This window comes from Giraffa tippelskirchi, chromosome X (assembly GCF_054371585.1).
Source record: "Giraffa tippelskirchi isolate mGirTip1 chromosome X, T2T-mGirTip1v1.2.pri, whole genome shotgun sequence".
NCBI classification, from domain to species: Eukaryota; Metazoa; Chordata; class Mammalia; order Artiodactyla; family Giraffidae; genus Giraffa; species Giraffa tippelskirchi.
In genome coordinates this window covers 153,261,966-153,282,594 of record NC_137289.1, presented here as the reverse complement: position 1 = coordinate 153,282,594, position 20,629 = coordinate 153,261,966, and the positions used below count along the sequence as shown (strand labels likewise).

Here is a 20,629-nt window from a genome sequence, read left to right as displayed (position 1 = left end):
GGGGGAGACAAAGAGGACTTGACAGAGGTGGTTGACAGTGATCCCCAACGCCGATCTTTGCTTGCGAGACCTGAGACGAATTGCTTAAGTGGGTATGGAGTCGGGAAAAGGGGATTTTCTTGATTCCTGAGGTCACGTCTTCCAGATCTTCCAACCGCGAAGCCAAACTCCAGTCTACATGTGAAGTTTGACCCGAAGATGATGAAGCTGAGCTGGGACTGCTGGGAGAACAGTACCCACGGGGAATGCGTGTTGATTCACAAGGAGAAGGAGCTGATTAAGAAAAAGGTAAGGCGGTCTGGGCGTGAGTTTGAGCAAACTCCGGGAGACGGTGAAGGATGAGGGAAGCCTGGCGTGGCTGCGGTCCGTGGGGTCGCAGAGAGTCGGACACGACCGGGCGACTGAGCAACAGCGGTGAGGTAGATTGGACGGGCCGCCTGCGATCCTTCGTCGAGCTCTCGTCAAGCATGAGCGACAAAAACTCGAGAGTGAGTCGGGGACACATCGAGGAAGTCATGGTTCGGGGTGCACCAGGGAAGTGACCCTCACGTCCAGTATGTATTCAGTAGGCTGACTCCCCGGGGGAGCCACGTTCCTTTGCTCAGTTGGTCCACGTGCTAGACGCGATCCTGAGAAAAATAATAGCGTTCGCTCCGCCTGTTACATGGAAACAAACTAAACGGACTGACCTGGATACAGTGCAAACATGATGCTCGTGAGAGACTGACGACTGTGAGACAAGACAAGAAAAATCAATCCCATAGAAGAGGGCGCGGGGACTTCCCTGCTGGTTAAGACTTTGAGCCTCCACTGGAGGGGTTGTGGGTTCAGCCCCTGGTCAGGGAACTAAGATTCCCACAGGCTGTGCGTGGTGTGGCCAAACACACGGGGGGGGGGGGTAGTGTGAGGTTCCAAAAAATTTAAAGCGATGAGGGCGCAAAGAGCAGGCCACTCTGCACCCCTTGGGAGTTTGTGACAAACGGAGGCTCCCAGACCTCAGCTGGGGCTTGTGTAACTGGACTGGATGTTTTCACAAGATCCGTGGTGACCCCAAGGTGGGTTCCGAGGGAGGTTCAAGAGGGAGGGGACGTGTGTATGCTTCTAGCTGATTCACACTGTGGCAGCAAAAACTAACACAACTCTGTAAAGCAATTATGTGCCTGCCTGCTGAGTCCCTTCAGCCGTGTCCGACTCTTTGGGACCCCATGGACTGCAGCCCGCCAGGCTCCTCTGTCCATGGGATTCTCCAGGCAAGAACACTGGAGTGGGTTGCCATGCCCTCCTCTAGGGAATCTTCCCGACCCAGGGATGGAACCCATGTCTCTTGCGTCACCTGCATTGCAGGTAAATTCTTTACCCACTGAGCCACCTGGGAAGCCCAAAGCAATTGTACTCCAGTTAAAAATAATTTTTTTTCTGAAAAAGGTGAGCTCTGAACAATGACTTTCTGAACCCTGCTAGGGGGCCTCTTCTCAAAGAAGGTACCTGGGCGAGATTTCACACAGGGAGGCGGATGCCGTGACGGGGGTCAGTGTAGGAGCAAAACTGTGAGGATGAGAGGAAAGAAGACAGGCTCTTAACCCACTGGCTGGTTGCACCTCTTCAGGTCAAAGACAGCGAATGTCACTGCACATTTCCGGACTGTTCTCTCCATGGGGGAGTCACCCTCACCGTCAAAGTAAATATCAACCAAAGACGGCTTTCAGAAATGCTGCTCTACACTAACCCAGGTAGGGAAAACACAGGGGTGACCCTTCTGCTCCCCAGGAGCATGCAGATTCCATTGTCCCACCTTTTTCAGCTTTATGGGACATACCTGACACACAGGAATTGTGTATATTTGAGGATTTTTTGGTTCTGTTTAGTTATTTTGGTGTTTTTTGCTTTTGGCGGTCCTTTGCGGCTTGTGGAGCCTGACTTCCCTGACCAGGGATTGAACCCAGGCCCCAGGCCCACAGCAGCGAAAGTGTGGAGCCCGAACCACTGGGCCGCCAGCGGATTCCCACATTTGCCGTTTCAGTGTGTGCGTGCTTTCGAAATGACTGCCACAATCGAGCTGTTAACGTATCTCTTCTGTCGCGTGTGTTTTTGTTGGTTGGTTGGTTTTTTTTGTGGTGAGAACCCTTCGGGGATCTTCTCTCTTCAGTTCAGTTCAGTCAGTCCGTCGTGTCCGACTCTTTGCGACCCCATGGACTGCAGCACGCCAGGCTTCCCTGTCCTTCACCATCTCCTGGAGCTGCTCAAACTCAGGTCCATCGACTCGGTGATGCCATCCAGCCATCTCATCCTCTGTCGTCCCCTTCTCCTCCTGCCCCCAATCCTTCCCAACATCAGGGTCTTTTCCAGTGAGTCAGCTCTTCGCATCCGGTGGCCAAAGGATTGGAGTTTCAGCTTCAACATCAGTCCTTCCAATGAACACCCAGGACTCATTTCCTTTAGGATGGACTGGTTGGATCTCCTTGCAGTCCAAGGGGCTCTCAAGAGTCTTCTCCGACACCACGGTTCAAAAGCATCGATTCTTCGGCGCTCAGCTTTCTTTATAGTCCAGCTCTCACAGCCATACGTGACCACTGGAAAAACCATAGCTTTGACTAGGTAGACCTTTGTCACCAAAGTAACGTCTCTGCCTTTTAATACGTTGTCTAGGTTGGTCATAGCTTTTCTTCCAAGGAGCAAGCGTCTTTTAATCTCATCTCTTTTCTCTCCGTGAATTTCAAGTGGACAACACAGTATTGTCAGCTGTATCCGCCGCTTTGTGTGTGAGATGCCTGGAACGTATTCTTCTGTTTTGGGAAGAGTCTGCGAAGGATTGGTATCGATTCTTCTTTGCGCCATGAAGCCATTGGGTGCATCCCCCTTTAAACCTCATCATTATGTTTCTGTCCCTTCCCAGGTGGGGAGGACACAGCTGCCCGAAACTTCTCCTGCGTTATCTACGACGCAGATTTCATGAACTGCACCTGGGCCAGGGGCCGCGCAGCCCCCGATGACGTCCAGTATTTTTTGTACACGCGATCAAAGTAAGTGTTGACCTCACGTAGCCGTAGACAACCCTGAGAGATGCTGTGAGGAAGTGCAAACTGCCCTGACGGTTCTCTGAACGTTTTGGGATCTCCCAGGAAAAAAATCGAAAGGGAATGTCCTCGTTACCTGAAAGACTCGGGGACCCACGTGGGATGTCACCTCCGAGACCTCTCGGGATTAACGTCGTACAGTTACTTCCTGGTTAACGGTACCAGCCAACAAACAGGAATCCAGTTCTTTGACTCGGTTTTGCTCTTAAAGGAAATAGGTGAGAACAACCACCTGGAATGTAAAACCAGTGCTTAGCCAGAGGTGACAGAATTTGCATAGGCATCTGCATTGAGACTCCCGGAGATGCTGTAACGCATGACCACAGACTGGGAGGCTTAAAAGAACGGAAATGTACCGTCCCAGGGTTCTGGGGGCCAGAAATCTTGGTCCCTTTTGGAGGGTCTGAAAGAACACCCGCTCCTTCCTCTGTCTGCCAGCTCCTGGTGGCAGCCAGCAGCCCTTGGCTTAGAGATGCATCATTCCAGTCTCTGAAGCTGCTCCCTCCTGTTGGTGAACTCGGGACCTCTCGTCAGTGTCGGGATGGCAGAAACGGGTCGCCCCTCCGTGCTCCAGGGGAGCTGTTCCGCATCACAGCTGTCCCTGGGGTCTCGTTACAGAGCGGTACAACCCTCCCGCCAATGTCACCGCCCACTGCAACGAATCCCTCTGCCTCATCCGGTGGGAGAAGCCCAGGACCCGACAGAAACGGTCCAGCAGGGAGTTCCAGTACCAGCTGGACATCCAGAGACAGGTGAGCGGACTCGGCTCCGGGAGGGCCCCGGGCCTCGGGAAGCCTGGCAGCCACCCCCGTGGCCCGACGGGAGGGCCTGGGGCAGGAGAGGGGGCTCGGAATGGGCGGGCGTCAGGGGAAATCCAGGGTCTGCTCCAGGGCCACCTGGACCCAGTGTAGACGTGGGTGAGCCCTCCGACCCCGGTCTGCCCAGACCCAGTATAGACAAGGGTCCTCTGCTCCAAACCCAGAGGGGCCCTGTGTGGACAGGCAGAAACCCTGTACTCCACGTCCGCGGGGACCCAGTGTAGACAGGAGCCCTCTACTCCGAGTCCAGCTGGACCCAGTGTAGACAAGAAGGCTCCACTGCTCCAAACACAGAGGGGCCCCGTGTGGACAGGCAGGAACCCTGTACTCCACGTCCGCGGGGACCCAGTGTAGACACGGGGATACCCTCTCCTCACGTCCTGCTGAACCCAGTGTAGACACGGGTGAGCTCTCCGATCCCGTTCTGCCCACACCCAGTGTAGACATGACACACCCTCTCCTCTGTCCCCCTGGACCCAGTGTAGACATGACACACCCTCTCCTCATGTCCTCCTGGACCCAGTGTAGACATTATACAACCTCTCCTCTGTCGCTCTGGACCCAGTGTAGACATGACACACCCTCTCCTCTGTCCCCCTGGACCCAGTGTAGACATGACACACCCTCTTCTCAAGACCCCCTGGACCCAGTGTAGACATGACACACCCTCTCCTCATGTCCCCCTGGACCCAGTGTAGACATGACACACCCTCTCCTCTGTCCCCCTGGACCCAGTGTAGACATGACACACCCTCTTCTCAAGACTCCCTGGACCCAGTGTAGACATGACACACCCTCTCCTCATGTCCCCCTGGACCCAGTGTAGACATGACACACCCTCTCCTCTGTCCCCCTGGACCCAGTGTGGACATGACACACCCTCTCCTCTGTCCCCCTGGACCCAGTGTAGACATGACACACCCTCTCCTCTGTCCCCCTGGACCCAGTGTAGACATGACACACCCTCTCCTCACGGCCCCCAGGACCCAGTGTAGACATGACACACCCTCTCCTCTGTCCCCCTGGACCCAGTGTAGACATGACACACCCTCTCCTCTGTCCCCCTGGACCCAGTGTAGACATGACACACCCTCTCCTCTGTCCCCCTGGACCCAGTGTAGACATGACACACCCTCTCCTCTGTCCCCCTGGACCCAGTGTAGACATGACACACCTTCTCCTTTGTCCCCCTGGACCCAGTGTAGACATGACACACCCTCTCCTCACGGCCCCCTGGACCCAGTGTAGACATGACACACCCTCTCCTCTGTCCCCCTGGACCCAGTGTAGACATGACACACCCTCTCCTCTGTCCCCCTGGACCCAGTGTAGACATGACACACTCTCTCCTCTGTCCCCCTGGACCCAGTGTAGACATGAAACACCCTCTCCTCTCTCCCCCTGGACCCAGTGTAGACATGAAACACCCTCTCCTCTGTCCCCCAGGGCCCAGTGTAGACACGGGGACACCGTCTCCTCTGTCCTCCTGGACCCAGTGTAGACACGGATACACCCTCTCCTCTGTCCCCCTGGACCCAGTGTAGACATGACACACCTTCTCCTCTGTCCCCCAGGACCCAGTGTAGACATGACACACCCTCTCCTCTGTCCCCCTGGACCCAGTGTAGACATGACACACCCTCTCCTCTGTCCCCCTGGACCCAGTGTAGACATGACACACCCTCTCCTCTGTCCCCCTGGACCCAGTGTAGACATGACACACCCTCTCCTCTGTCCCCCTGGACCCAGTGTAGACATGACACACCCTCTCCTCTGTCCCCCTGGACCCAGTGTAGACACGGAGACACCCTCTCCTCTGTCCCCCTGGACCCAGTGTAGACACGGAGACACCCTCTCCTCTGTCCCCCTGGACCCAGTGTAGACATGACACACCCTCTTCTCAAGACTCCCTGGACCCAGTGTAGACATGACACACCCTCTTCTCAAGACCCCCTGGACCCAGTGTAGACATGACACACCCTCTCCTCTCTCCCCCTGGACCCAGTGTAGACATGACACACCCTCTCCTCTGTCCCCCTGGACCCAGTGTGGACCAGGAGGACTGTCCTCTCCAAGCCCATCTGCATTCTCAGATCCTTCACCAGCTGAGTTTCTAGCAGGAGCCGTGAGCCAGGGGCGCCGTCTGTCCTGTGGACACGTTCCCTCCTTCTATGTGGTGCCAACTCCAGCTCAGGCCGAATGGAAGGGCTCAGCTGTTTGTTGGGCCCTGACTCTTGTTTTGTCTTGATTGCATAGAAAGGGGAGATGGCATGAGACCTGTGAAAAACTTTCAAGTTGGAGAAGAGTAAATATTCTCTTCTGGTTTGGGCTTTTTTCCAGGGTGACCCCAGCAGCGGCAGAAGTCAGCTGGTGAGTGGCGACCCTGACCCTGAATATCGCCTGTGCAGTTTCATCCCACATGTGTGTGGGCATGCCCAGTCTCTTCAGTCACGTCTCCTTGGGACCCCAGGGACTGTAGCCCACCGGCCTTCCCTGTCCGTGGGATTCTCCAGGCAAGAATACTGGAGTGGGTGGCCACGCCCTCCTCCAGGGGAATCTTCCCGACCCAGGGACTGAACTCCCATCTGCCTGCATCTCCCACATTGCAGGCAGATTCTTGACCTACAGAGTCACCGGAGAAGCCCAGTTTAATCCTGCAATATTGGTAAACGGACACACGCCAAGTGCAATTGTTCCCGCAGCGGCCAGGATGGGGATGAGATAAAAATCAGACGATGGGGTTCGCCTAGAGCAGTGGTCCCCAACGTTTTTGGTACCGTGGACCACTTTCATGGGAGACAAGTTTTCCGTGCACAGAGGGGGATGGTTTTGGGTGATTTAAGGGCGTTGCATTATTGTGCACTTTATTTCTATTGTTACATCAGCTCCACCTCGGGTCATCAGGCCTTAGAGCCCAGCGGCTGAGGACCCCTGCCCTAGCATATCAAGACAGGGATATAGCGGCACCCCTGGTTACCGCTTGACTGGGGTCCCCCTCTTCTATCCACGTTGGTCCAGGAAATACCCCTTGAAGTGTTGCAGAGATGATTGCGTCCCTCAAAACTCCTCTTGAGGCCGATCATCCAAGTACTTTTTGTTGATTTTTTCTAAGCTTCGCCACCACTGTGACCTTGGTATCATCCTCTCTCTGATGAGGAAGGTGAACTGGGTCCTCTGAACATCCTTCTCGGGGCCATGATCTGTCCGTGGGTCTGTCCACATCCACTGCGGTTCCTGAACCATTGTTGCATCTCTGCTGAACGATCCCAGGAGCCTCAGGAGTAGTTACTCAGAAGATGGAGGACAATCATCCATTGTCTTTATTTATCTAAGCATCTCTCCAAAGTGTTCAGGATGCAAAGTACAACAGTCACGCCCAGGTTGCGGGGGGCGGGGGGGGGGTGGGCTTGAAGTTTTCACTTCACTTGGCAACTAACTGAAAAGACACACACCCCACTCTTTTTCTCGACACAGCTGACAGCTCTAACTTTCTGCTTTCTCCAAAGATCGTGGTGTTTGGTGACTCGGGAAATCGATACAACTTTCCGAAACCGGGATCCAAAGCAAAACATACTGTGAAGATCCGGACAGCGGATGCCCGGAAAGCCCACTGGGGTGCCTGGAGCCAGCCCGTTGAGTTCGGTAGGTGTCCCGAGACCAGGACCAGCGCAGGTCCTGGCACGCTGAGTCCTTCTCTGAGCCATTCTGGGAAGAGTTCCCGTCCACGAGCCCCTGGTGACACTGTCCCCCTGGCATCAGCAACAGCTAGTGAGTGAAAGTGAAAGTTACTCGGCCGGGTCCGACTCTTTGCGACCCCACGGACTGTAGCCCGCCAGGCTCCTCTGTCTGTGGGATTTCCCGGGCAGGAATACTGGAGTGGGTTGCCATTTCCTTCTCCAGGCGATCTTCCTGACCCAGGGATCGAACCCAGGTCTCCTGCATTGCAGGCAGATTCTGTCCTGTCTGAGCCACCAGGGAAGGATTAATTTAAACTATGGGCCAAAAAAAACCCCACAAACATTAACTTTTCCCAGAATACGACTTTTCCCAGAATACACTTCTGAACAGACTTGGCTCACCTCCACGTGATTATTTTTTGGTTTGGCCTGCCACCCGGAATATGCAGTTTTGACAATTGACATATCGCTTAAAAGAAAAGATGCTGCTTTGCGTAACAGGTCACATTTTATCTGTGTATACTGAGAAATGTCGCAACAGTGGATGCGTCCATCAGGTTATAATGACTCTGATAGACTGAGAGTTTCTCCTTGTACTTTTGACGATTCACAGGTGAAAAATGTGCCCTGTTTAGGAAAATAATTTTGCAGAAGAAAATGACAACCCACTCCAGTATTCTTGCCTGGGAAATCCCATGGACAGAGGAACCTGGGGGGCTCAAGTCCATGGGGGTCACAAAGAGTCGGACGCGACTGAGCGACTAAGACGGACAGGGGAAAATGCTGCTGCTGCTGCTGCTAAGTCGCTTCAGTCGTGTCCGACTCTTAGCGACCCCATGGTCTGTAGCCTACCAGGCTCCTCCGTCCATGGGATTTTCCAGGCAAGAGTACTGGAGTGGGGTGCCATTGCCTTCTCCGACAGGGGAAAATAGTTTATTGTAAAGAGCACTTATTCTAAATGACACGTGAAATGAAAGCTTAAGAATAGGTGGGAGGGGCCTTCTCTGGGGGTCCAGCAGTTGAGATCTGCCTTCCAACGCAGGGGATGTGTGTTTGACCCCTGGTCAGGACGCTCAGACCTCACACGCCCTAAGGCGAAAAGACCAAAGCGCAGAACAGAGGCCATAGGGAATCCCTGTGGCTAAGAGGCTGGGCTCCCCAGGTTCAATCCCTGCTCATGGAACTAGGTCCCAGGTGCCGCAGCCAAGCCCCAGCACAGTCAAATAAACGAGTAAATATCAAAAGAAGAGTTAACATTGTCATAAATTCACCCAATGGGAGGGAATGCAGTTTACAGCTGTTTGCCTGGAACTGCCTATTCGTCCTTTCTTCTGTCCATTTTTAAATCGAATGGTCTTTAGGTTGCTGTGTTCTCAGAGTGCTTTAGGGGTTTTGAACATGGTGTTGGGCTCATCTCTCGTTCAGTCGCTCAGGGCTGTCTGAGTCTTTGCAACGCCATGGACTGCAGCACGCCGGGCCTCCCTGTCCATCACTGTCTCCTGGAGTTTGCTTAAACTCATGTCCATGGAGCCAGTGACGCCATCCAACCATCTCACCCTCTGTCGTCCCTTCTCCTGCCCCCAATCTTTCCCAGCATCAGGGTCTTTACCAGTGAGTCAGCTCTTCGCATCAGGTGGCCAATGGATTGGAGTTTCAGCTTCAGCATCAGTCCTTCCAATGAACATTCAGGACTGGTTTCCTTTAAGATGGACTGGTTTGATCTTCTTGCTCTTCAAGGGACTCTCAAGAGTCTTCTCCAGCCCCACAGTTCAAAAGCATCAGTTCTTCGGCGCTCAGCCTTCTTTATGGTCCAACTCTCAATCCGTACGTGACTCCTGGAAAAAACCGTAGCTTTGACTAGACGGACCTTTGTCAGCAAAGTGCCGTCTATTGTCTCACAAACATTTGCTGTGAAAGCTCCGGGTTAGGGTACTCTTGTAGATTTCACTGCTCCTTAGGGGGCTTCTCTGGTGGCTCAGATGGTAAAGAATCCACCAGCTATGCGGGAGACCTGGGTTTGATCCCTGGGTCAGGAAGATCCCCTGGAGGAGGGCATGGCAACCCACTCCAGTATTCTTGCCTGGAGAATCCCATGGACAGAGGAGCCTGGCGGGCTACAGTCCACGGGGTCTCAAAGGGTCAGACATGGCAGAGGGACTAATACTTCCAGTTTCACTGTTTCCTCGCCTGTGAGGACGTGGGCTGGCAGCTCCTCCCCCTCCCCTTCGGGGTCCCTGGCACGTGCCCCCACTCTGTCTTCCCCAGGCTCCGAAGAACCAGAGTCCAGCCTGGTGCACGTCTACGTTCTGGTGGTCCTGGGGACTCTCGTGTGTGGCCTGACCCTCAGCTGCCTTTTCAAAAGGTAACCCTGGGGAGTCCCGGGTCAGCACCCCCCTGGTCAGTGGAGGGCCCAGTGCTTATTCTAAAGTCACCCCCACCCCCCGATCAGCCCACAAAGATGAGAAGGCAGCCTGCAAACCCCCCAGGCGATCCGAGCCACTGTGTGGGTTTTCCATAAGAAGATTTCTCTGGGGAAAACAGTGTTGACTTTAAGAAAAATGCACAATGTGAACGTTGCGAGTTTATGTTTTATTTGGGGCGAAATTAGGAGCGCGGGCTTCCCTGGTGGCTCAGATGGTAAAGAATCCGCCTGCAATGCGGGAGACCTGGGTTCGATCCCCGGGTCGGGAAGATCCCCTGGAGGAGGGCATGGCAACCCACTCCAGTGTTCTTGCCTGGAGAATCCCATGGACGGAGGAGCCTGGCGGGCTACAGTCCATGGGGTCGCAGAGAGTCGGACACCACTGAACGACTAAATGAACAAAGGAATGAATGAACGATTGCAGCCCAGGACACAGTGCCTCAGATAGCTCTGAGGAGCTGCTGCAAAGAGGCAGGAAAGGCAGGTTGGTGTATATGTGATTTTGCTGAAGGGGGACTTCACGCAGTCAAGCATATATATATTTTTTTGCAGAAGGTCTCTGCTAGTCTGCCAGGGGAGCAGACATCACCGTGAAGCATTTCAGTTGTCTTGCTATGAGGAGATACAAGAGTTGGGCTCATAAAATGGGCTCCTGAGAATATCTAACTATCTGAAGACCTGTCCTGCCAGGTTTTTTTTGTTTTTTGGTTTTTTTCCTCCAGAGGGCAGAATGTCTCATGTCTGCTCTCCACCCTGAACTCCTTTCAGGAGATGACTGAAGGTCAGCAGCTGCAGAAGCAGCTGGTTGAATCCTTGTAGAGGTAGATGAAGTTTTGAAAGAGTGAGTCGCTCAGCCGTGCCCGACTCTCTGCGACCCCGTGGACTGCAGCCCGCCAGGCTCTTCCGTCCATGGGTTTCTCCAGGCAGGAATCCTGGAGTGGGTTGCCATGCCCTCCTCCAGGGGATCTTCCCGATCCAAGGATCGAACCCAGCTGTCCTGCATTGCAAGCGGAGTCTTTAGTGTCTGAGTCAGCAGGAAAGCCCCCTTACAGCTCAGCTGTGCGGCAGGTCCCGCCTTCCCCGTCTTTTGGAGCATCTGAAATTCTCAGAGTGTCCCTCCTGGTCCGACTTCTGCTTTACCGCAGCGTGTTACTCAGCCCCGGCTCCCAGGCCGCTGCAGCCGGCTTCCCCCACCACACGGACCCCTGCCAGCGTCTTTCCTGTCACTTGAGCTCAGCAGTCACACAGGCTCTCTCAGATGCCCCGGAAGGAAGCCCACACGTGCACAATAAAGCCTGTGTGCTCTGCAAAGCCATGGGGAGATTTGGCTCAGGGAGAGACCCTCCTGCAGGGCGTGGGGAACCTGTGGGCATCCACCCGGGGCGTCTTTGTCACCAGGAGTCCCCCGCCCCCGCCCTGGTTGGGCGTCCTGTGCTCAGAGAGCGTGGATTCCTCCAAGCTGCTCAAGACTGGGCACATACTGCCACTGCCGTCTCTGCACCCGCGACAGTGAATGTTCAGTTCAGTCGCTCAGTCGTGTCTGATTCTGTGCGACCGCATGGACTGCAGCACGCCAGGCCTCCCTGTCCATCACCAACTCCTGGAGTTTACTCAGACTCATGTCCATAGAGTCGGTGATGCCATCCAGCCATCTCATCCTCCGCTGTCCCCTTCTCCTCCTGACCTCAATCCTCTGGTTTCTCTTCAAACACAGTGAGTGAAGTTTCTGGAAAGACTTTCCCGGGCATTTCTTAAGTACATTCGCACAGTCTATTATATTCTCCACAGTCTAAGATTGGAGGCCGTCCTTCTGTGATTTTTTTTTTAAGTTTTGTTTCTGGATCATCTTTTTTTTTTTTTATGTCTCTCCTCTTTTTTTTTTTTTCACACTTTAAACTTTTTATTTTGTATTGGGGTATAGCCGATGAACAATGTTGTGATAGTTTCAGGTGGACAGCAAAGGGACTCAGCCATCCATACACACATATCCATTCTCTCCCAAACTGCCCTCCCACCCAGCCTGCCACGTGACATTGAGCAGAGTTCCCTGTGCCGTCCAGCAGGTCCTTGCTGGTTCTCCATGTTAAATACAGCAGTGTGTCCATGTCCATCCCAGACTCCCTGACTATCCCTTCCCCCATCCTTCCCCCTGGGAACCATCAGGTTATTACAGAGTATTGAGCAGAGCTCCCTGTGCCGTCCAGCAGGTCCTTGCTGGTTCTCCATGTTAAACACAGCAGTGTGTCCATGTCCATCCCAGACTCCCTGACTAGCCCTTGTCTCCATCTTCCCACTCTCTCATAACAATGAGTTGGTTTTCTAAGTCTGTGAGTCTCTTTCTGTTTTGTAAGTAAGTTTGCATCATTTCTTTTCAGATTCCACATATAAGGGAAGCCATACAATATTTCTCCTTCTCTGTCTGACTGACTTCACTCAGTATGACTCTCTCTGGGTCCATCCATGTCCCTGCAGATGGCATTATTTCATTCTTTTTAATGGTTGCATAATATTCCATCATATATATATATGTGTACCACGATGTAGATCATTTTTAAAGTCTTTACTGAATTCCTTACAATAGTGCTTCTGTTTTATGGGTTTTTTCCTGTGCGAGGCATGTGGGAACTAGCTTCCTGACCAGGAATTGAACCGGCACCCCAGGGCCCAAACTCACACCCCCCGCCTTGGAAGGTGACGTCTTAACTCCTGGACCTCTACGGGAAGTCTCCCCTTCTGAGAATCTTAGAGGAAACTGTCCTGAAGGCCTGAGTCCAGAGGGCGTGTTTGCACTTACCATGACCGTGCCTCTCCTCTGGGAGCCAGGACGGAAATGTGGGCCCGTCGGTCTGGTCTTCATCTCCTTTCTTATCTCCCCAGGTTCCTCGGGACACACAGATTATTCCCTCCGGTTCCGCAGGTCAAAGACAAATTGAACGATAACCATCAGATCGACCACGAGGTATGTCCGGGGTGAGTGAGGAGGGGTAGCCAGGACGGACAGGTGGGGAATGGTGAGCCCAGCATCTCATCTGCGCTCAGCCAAAGCGGCCCAGAGGACGAGGCTGGAATCCCGTGTCCTGCTCGCTGGCTTTCTCTGGGGGGGTGGGGGTTTTGTCTGCAAGCTGTGTCCGGGGAAATGAGCCGGAATGTGGGGAAGGAGGAGGAGAGAAGGGGAAGATGGGGATGGCAGAGAGAGACAGAGACAGACGGAAAGGGTCCAGCCAGATCTCTAGCACACAGAAAGGATGAAAAACAGCAAGGAACAGGAGACAAGAGAGACAGACTGAAAGGGTCCTGCCAGATCTCCAGGGGGTCAGCACACAAGATGAAAAAGGGACAAGAGAGACCCCCTCATATGTAGGGCTTCCCTGGTGGCTCAGATAGTAAAGAACCCGCCCGCAATGCGGGAGACCCGGGTTCGGTCCCTGGGTCGGGAAGATGCCCTGGAGGAGGGGAATGGCAGCCCACTCCGGTATTCCTGGGCTTCCCTTGTGCCTCAGATGGTAAAAAAAAAAAAAATCCGAATGCGATTAGGGAGACCTGGGTTCAATTCCTTGGGTGGGGAAGATGCCCTGGAGGAGGGAATGGCAGCCCACTCCAGTATTCTTGCCTGGAGCATCCTCATGGGCAGAGGAGAGCCTGGCAGGTTATATACTCCATGGGGTCGCAAAGAGTTGGACACAACCGAGGGACTAAGACTTTCACTTTCAAATGTGGGAAACCCTCGCCTCCTCGTGGGTGCACCCGAGGAGCCCGTCTTCCCGAGGCGGGGACTGTGTCCGCCTCCTCCACGGCCTGCCTGACGTCACATCGACCTGGTTGCTTGCTCACCTGGGTCTCTGAGCCAGCCATTGCCCCTCTCACAGACACCGACTCGCCCTGGCGGGTCCCCCGGGAGGTCTAGGGTCCCCGACACTCTCCTTCCAAGCTCTGAGCTCCGTGCGGTCCCAGCGAGTGCGGTACCTGAGTCTCAGATGTCCCTCCCCAGCTCATCAGCCGTGACAAGCCCCCCCTCGGAGACCCGGCTCCCGTTTCTGTCTAAACCCTCCACGTCCGTCCGTGGCTCCCTGGGGGCTCCTGGGGAGTTGACATCCCTGCCTTTCTCCCCCATCAGATGCTATGGGAGAAGTTTGCGCAGGAAATGGGAAAAGGTGACAAGGAAGAGGTCTTAACGGTGGAGAAAGTCACGGAAGCCCCAGCGAAACGGTGAATTCCAGGCGTCTCCGTACCCGGGACTTTCTAGACGCTGTTGACTTTTTTAACATATTTTTTAAACATTTCTTAAACGTTTTATTTACTGTTTCGAATGAAGCTTTTTTAAATTGTCGTGAGCGTTTTTATAGCATTCTTTTTGTCCTTTTAGTGAGGCTTCCCAGGGAGTCAGTGGTAAAGAACTCACCCGCCAATGTAAGAGACGCGGGTTCAATCCCTGGGTCGGGAACAGCCCGTGGAGTAGGAAATGGAAACCCACTCCAGTATTCTTGCCTGGAGAATCCCATGGACAGAGGATCCTGGCCTTCTAGAGTCTATGGAGTCATGAAGAGCCGAACATGAATGAGTGACTGAACAACGATTTACTTTTTTTTTTTTTTTACTCTAAAAGATAATGGCATCTTTTTCAAAGGTGCTTTTGCAGCTGGAGAGGTGCTTTGGTGCCTGCAGTTCTGAACAGTGAACGCACCTCTCAGCGCCTCCTGGAACCCCACGTCTTCATCACACGCAGGTGTGCAGGCTGTCGGCGGCCACTGGGGCTGGAACGCCATCTCCCCTGCCTCTGCTTCTGCTGGCAGACAGAATGCATCCTCCTTTTTTTTTTTTCCCCTGTATCAGCTGCAGTTTAGAAAGAAATGAATTTCCAGAGGCTACTGTAACAGGCCCTCCACGATGGGCTTGGCGTGGCAGGAATCTGTCCATTACAGCTCGTATGGCCTCCTGTGTACTTCTTGTAACGGTGTCTGTCATGACCTTACCCCCGGGCGGGCGGTCCACGACCCACTCTCCATCTCGGGATCCTGACATTCATCACAGCTGTTAACTTCCTTGCGTCAGAAGGCGTCCTGTGTGTGGGTTCCGGGACTTGGGATGTCGTTGGGGATGTTATTCTGTCCACCACACGGGCACCAGGACGTGGACATCCTTGGGGATGTTTTTCTGTCCACCACACGGAGAGTGGACGCAGACGTCCCTGGGGACATTTCTCTGCCCACCACACGGGTCCCAAGGAGGGGAGCTTCGCTGAGCGGCCGTGATGGGTGAGCTCGGAGCCGTCCCCAGACCTGCAGACTCAAACGTCACCCTCTGGGCGTGGAGGTTCCTTCCGCCCACCCTCCCGGCCCCTCATGCGTGTGGCGTGCATTGCTCCCGTTCCGCTGGAATCCTCCACCAAAACCAGCTGAGTCGGATGCTCTTTTCACAAACCGGCAAAGCCTTTTTTTTGTTTTTTTAACTCCGGTCTTTTCATGAGCTTTGTGAGCCGTTTTAGACAATTACCCAGCCCCAAGGAGGGGGTCTTGGGAAGCCCGATTTTATAAGCCGGTCGGTCGGAAGTCTGGGCTGCCTGGGACCGCCCCACCCCCCCAAAAGGGTCTGAAGAGACTGGGGTCAGAAGTCTTGGGGAGCCGGTTTTTCGTGCTGGAAAGTGATCCAAAACCTGGCACGCAGCCAGGTGAAAACGCTTCGGGGCTAGAAATGATCCGGACACAACAGCTGTGTCGTTTTAACACGTGGATATTACACAACTCAGGGAACGTGAGCTATTTGCGTCTGTCAGTCTGTTTCCGTTTGAACACAAATGCCTTTTATCTTATTTTTTTAGGTTCCAGAAGAATGGTTACCAATGGGGAAAGGAAGGTAGGGTTGGGGCGGGCGGGGGTGTAATTTAGATGTTTGGGGTGAAAAGTGTTAAATGTGAATTGATTAATGGACATAAAGTGTTAGACCTAAAATAGATAAGCAACAGAGATTTATGGTACATCTCAGGGAATCATATAATCGTATTCCGTATCATGTCGGACCCTATAATGAAAAGGGGTCTGAAAACATGTGTGTCTCCACAAGTGAATCAGTTTGCTGCGCAGCTGAAAGTAACACAATGTTGTGAGTCAACTCTGTGCTCAGTCGTGTCCGACTCTCTGTGACCCCATGGGCTGTAGCCCCCCAAGCTCCTCTGTCCATGGGATTCTCCAGGCGAGGATACTGGAGTGGGTTGCCATGCCCTCCTGCAGGGGACCTTCCCAAGCATCAAACCTCTGTCTCCTGCATTGGCAGGTGGATTCTTTACCACGGAGCTATCTGGGAAACTATACTGTAAAATTAAAAAAAAAAATTTTTTTTTTAAAGTAAAGTCATTCTAGAGGCTTCCCAGGTGACTCCATGGCAAACAATCCACCTGCCAATGCAGGAGACACGGGTTTGATCCCTGGGTCGGGAAGATCCCCTGGAGAAGGAAATGGCAACCCACTCCAGTATGCTTGCCTGGAGAGTCCCATGGACAGAGGAGCCCGGTGGGCTACAGTCCATGGGGTCGCAGAGAGTCGGACACGACTGAGGGACTCAACGGCAGCAAAGTTACTCTAACGAGAAAAAGAAAGCAATTCTTCAACCGGACGCCCCCGGCACTGAGGATCTGATGCCCCCGGCTCCGCTCCCCATCCTGTCCCCCCAGAAGGGCCCCCTCTCAGGCCTCCGCTGGGCGCTGAGGCTGCCGGCCCAGCTGTTCCATGTCTGCCGCCCCAGGGGGCAGCTGTGTACCCTCCTGGGTCTGCACCGCGATGCAAACCCAGACCTGTGGTCTGCACCACGACGCCGGTGCAGGAACCAGCGCCCTGCACCACGACGCCCCTGCAGGAACCAGCGCCCTGCACCACGACGCCCCTGCAGGAACCAGCGCCCTGCACCACGACGCCCCTGCAGGAACCAGCGCCCTGCACCACGACGCCCCTGCAGGAACCAGCGCCCTGCACCACGACGCCCCTGCAGGAACCAGCGCCCTGCACCACGACGCCCCTGCAGGAACCAGCGCCCTGCACCACGACGCCCGTGCAGGAACCAGCGCCCGGGGAGTCGGGGGTGTCGCTGTCTGCAGTGTCGCCCGGGAGGATGAGGAAGCTGGCGCAGCTGGGCTGGTGGGGTCGGTCCTGGCGACCCCAGCCGCCTCCCGGGTCCTCTCCGTGCGGGAGGACGCAGGGCGAGCACGTGCTTCCCGGGGCCCCCTCCCGGGGCGGCTCCGCAGCCGGCTGCGCCGCGTCCTGAAATAGACAGCTGATGCTTTCATTGAGGACCGAGTTACCGGGCATGGATGCATTGGATGCATGCAGCAGGGTCTGTTTTAGCATCATGGGGTCCCCCGGGGGGGGCGCTGAAAGGGGTGTGTGTGTGTGTGTGTTGCTCACTCAGTCGTGTCCGACTCTCTGCGACCCCGTGGACTGTAGCCCTCCAGGCTCCTCTGTCCGTGGGATTCTCCAGGCAGGAATGCTGCAGTGGGTCGCCGTCCCAGTATTCTTGTCTGGGAAGTCCCATGGACGGAGGAGCCTGGTGGGCTATTACAGTCCAGGAGAGGGAGGCAGAGAATAGTTCCCATCCCGAGGGAGCCACCTCCCGGGGAAGAAGCTGAGAACACATCACGTGGAGAAGGAGGAGGAAGTGGACGGCGTGTGAGTGACATTGGCCTTTGAATCTGAAATTTGCTCCAACTTACAGCTTCTTCCTTGTTGTTGTTCAGTTGCTCAGTTGTGTCTGACTCTTTGCGACCCCATGGACTGCAGCACACCTGGCCTCCTGGTCCATCACCAACTCCCGGTGTTGGTGGGAACATCACCAAGTTCCCAGAGTTGACTCAAACTCATGACCATCGAGTCGGTGATGCCATCCAACCGTCTCACCCTCTGTCATCCCCTTCTCCTCCTGCCCTCAATCTTTCCCAGCATCAGGGTCTTTTCCAATGAGTAGGCTCTTCGCATCAGGTGGCCAAAGTAGTGGGATTTCAGCTTCAGCATCAGTCCTTCCAATGAACACCCAGGCCTGATCTCCTTTGGGATGGGCTGGTTGGATCTCCTTGCAGTCCAAGGGGCTCTCAAGAGTCTCCTCCAGCACCACAGTTCAAGAGCAGCATTTCTTTGGCACTCAGCTTGTTTTACAGCACTGTGTTAGTATCTGCTGTACAACAAACTGAATCCGCAGGAGACCCAGGTTCGATCCCTGGGTCGGGAAGATGGTTTTCTCCCTTTCTGACTTGCTTCACTCCGTACGACAGACTCGGGGTCCATCCACGTCTCTACAGAGCATTTCCCCATTGCTGGGCTAGGCTTTGTCTCCTGCCTGTTCTGAACTTTGCAGGCCTTCTTCCTGGGGCGGGACGCGGGACGCCCAGAACGCCTCCAGACCAGGGAAGGCTCAGCCACAGCCCTGCTGGCAGCTCAACTCCGCTCAAAGCTACCGGGAAACTGTAGCAGTCAGGCCTCGCCAGAGAAATAAGACCAACTGGATCGCGATTTGTGACAGATGTGTGGATAGATAGGCAGATGATAGATGAGCAGATAGATGTGATAGAGAGACAAGTAGGTAGGTAGATAGGATAGATATAATAGACAGACAGATAGGTAGATGGAGATGATAGATATAGTAGGTAGATAGGTAGGTGGAGATGATAGATATAATAGACAGGTAGATAGAGATGATAGGTACATACAGATGATAGAGGGAGAGATAGACAAATAGGTACCCAGACAGATAATCGATGGGTAGACAGAGATGATAGGTAGATAGAGATGAAAGAATAGACAGGTAGAAAGAGATGATAGACAAATAGGTAGACAGACAGATTGGCAAATAAGGATGATAAGTAGATATAGGTGATAGATACAGATGGTACATGGACAGATAGACAAATAGGTACCCAGACAGATAATTGATGGGTAGACAGAGATGATAGGTAGGTAGAGATGATAAATAGGTAGACAGATAGGCAAATATAGATGATAGGTAGGTAGATATAGATGATAGATACAGATGATAGATGGATAGGTAGACAAATAGGTACACACATAATCGATAGGCAGACAGAGATGATACATAGACACAGATGGTGGATGGACAAATGGGTAGACAGATAGATGGATAGGTAGACAGAGATGATACTCAGGTAAGTAGACAATAGGTAAGTAGGTGGATGATAGATATAGATAGAAAGATATAGATAGATAGGTAGACAGAGATGCTAGATATGTAGATAGAGATGATAGATAAATAGGGAGATAGGTAAATAGAGATGATAGGCAGATAGGTACATACAGATGATAGACTGATTGATAGACAAATACGTAGGCAGACAGACAGACAGGTAAATGGAGATGATAGGTAGATGGAGATGATAGATAAATAGGCAGACAGATAGGTGAATAGAGATGATAGGTAGATACAGATGATAGATCAATAGACAAATAGGTAGATAATCAATAGGTAGATATGGATGATAGGTGGACAAATAGATCATTAGATAGGTAGGTAGAGATGATAGATAGGTAGACAGATTGATGGATAGGTAGACAGAGAAGATAGACAAGTGAGTAGACAAGATAGGTAAGAAGGTAGATGATAGATTGACTGACAGCTGTAGATATATACAGGCAGACACAGAGAGATTGACAGGTAGATGGATAGTTGGTAGATGATAGAGATGAGATGTAGGCTATGGATATACAGAGAGATTTATATATGTGTCTGTGGATATATGTATGTGTGTGTGGATATATGTATGTATGTGTATATATATATATATATATATATATATATGTATGTATATAGGGAGAGACAGAATCTTATACTGGCCTTCCACACCTACACGTGCAGAACCCAGGCCGCTGAGGGCCAACTGTATGCATACAAAGGTAGATATACAGATATCTATCTATATATAGAAAGAGATCTAGCTACACATATCCATCTGGAGAAAGGTAGACGCATATGTTGAGAGATATGCCTAAGTATGGAGAGACGTTCATTCCAAGGAATTCGCTCGGCAATTGTGGGGCTGGTGAGTCTGAAGTCTGCAGGTCAGGGGGCCAGGCTGGACCCCCAGGCAGGAGTTGACACTGCGGTCTGGAGACAGAATTTCATCTTCTCTGGGAAACCTCAGTGTCTGCTTTTAAGACTTCAGCTGGAATTCTCTGTTGGTCCAGTGGTTAAGACTCACTGCTTCCAGTGCAAGAGGCGAGGGTTCAGTCCCTGGTCAGGAGAACTAAGATCCCACACGCTGTGCAGTGTGGCCAAATTAAAAAAAAAAAAAAAAAAAAAACTTCACCTGATTAGACGAGGCCCACCACCACATGGAGTATCTTCTCTTTGCTTCGACCCCCCAATTTTTTTTAAAAAAAAAAAACCTTCCCCTGATTAGATGAGGCCCACCACTAGATGGAGCACTTTTTTCTTTCCTTCAAGTCCCCCTCCCCACACATTTAAAGGAAAAAAAAAAAAAAAACCCACTTCACCTGATTAGACAAGGCCCGCCACCACTGGAGCCTCTTCTTTTTGCTTTAAGCCAGCTGGTTGTGAACTTGAGTCACACCTACAAAGGCTGTTCCCAACCACCCCCTAGGCAAGTGTGTGAACGAATGAGGCTGTCATCCGGATAGATGGACACAT

At 52.9% G+C, this 20,629-nt stretch overlaps 1 protein-coding gene across 13 annotated transcripts in view; it reads left to right on the top strand.

Moving 5' to 3' along the window:
- LOC145535504 (granulocyte-macrophage colony-stimulating factor receptor subunit alpha-like) overlaps positions 1-15,743 on the top strand; it is a 29,733-nt gene extending 13,990 nt beyond the window's left edge. For 5 of the 13 annotated variants that reach the window (XM_081563945.1, XM_081563950.1, XM_081563943.1 and 2 more), the window contains 10 exons: positions 146-288; positions 1,607-1,730; positions 2,894-3,020; positions 3,120-3,292; positions 3,693-3,826; positions 6,233-6,262; positions 7,399-7,534; positions 9,835-9,931; positions 12,869-12,950; positions 14,106-15,743. In XM_081563945.1, coding sequence (XP_081420071.1) covers positions 146-288; positions 1,607-1,730; positions 2,894-3,020; positions 3,120-3,292; positions 3,693-3,826; positions 6,233-6,262; positions 7,399-7,534; positions 9,835-9,931; positions 12,869-12,950; positions 14,106-14,201 — 1,142 coding nt within the window. In that variant the 3' untranslated portion in view covers positions 14,202-15,743. Of the gene's footprint in view, positions 1-145; positions 289-1,606; positions 1,731-2,893; positions 3,021-3,119; positions 3,293-3,692; positions 3,827-6,232; positions 6,406-6,501; positions 7,535-9,834; positions 9,932-12,868; positions 12,951-14,105 lie in introns of all 13 variants that reach the window. The other 8 variants (XM_081563947.1, XM_081563952.1, XM_081563944.1 and 5 more) reach the window with 6 other exon arrangements.
- The last annotated feature ends 4,886 nt before the right edge of the window (positions 15,744-20,629 follow it).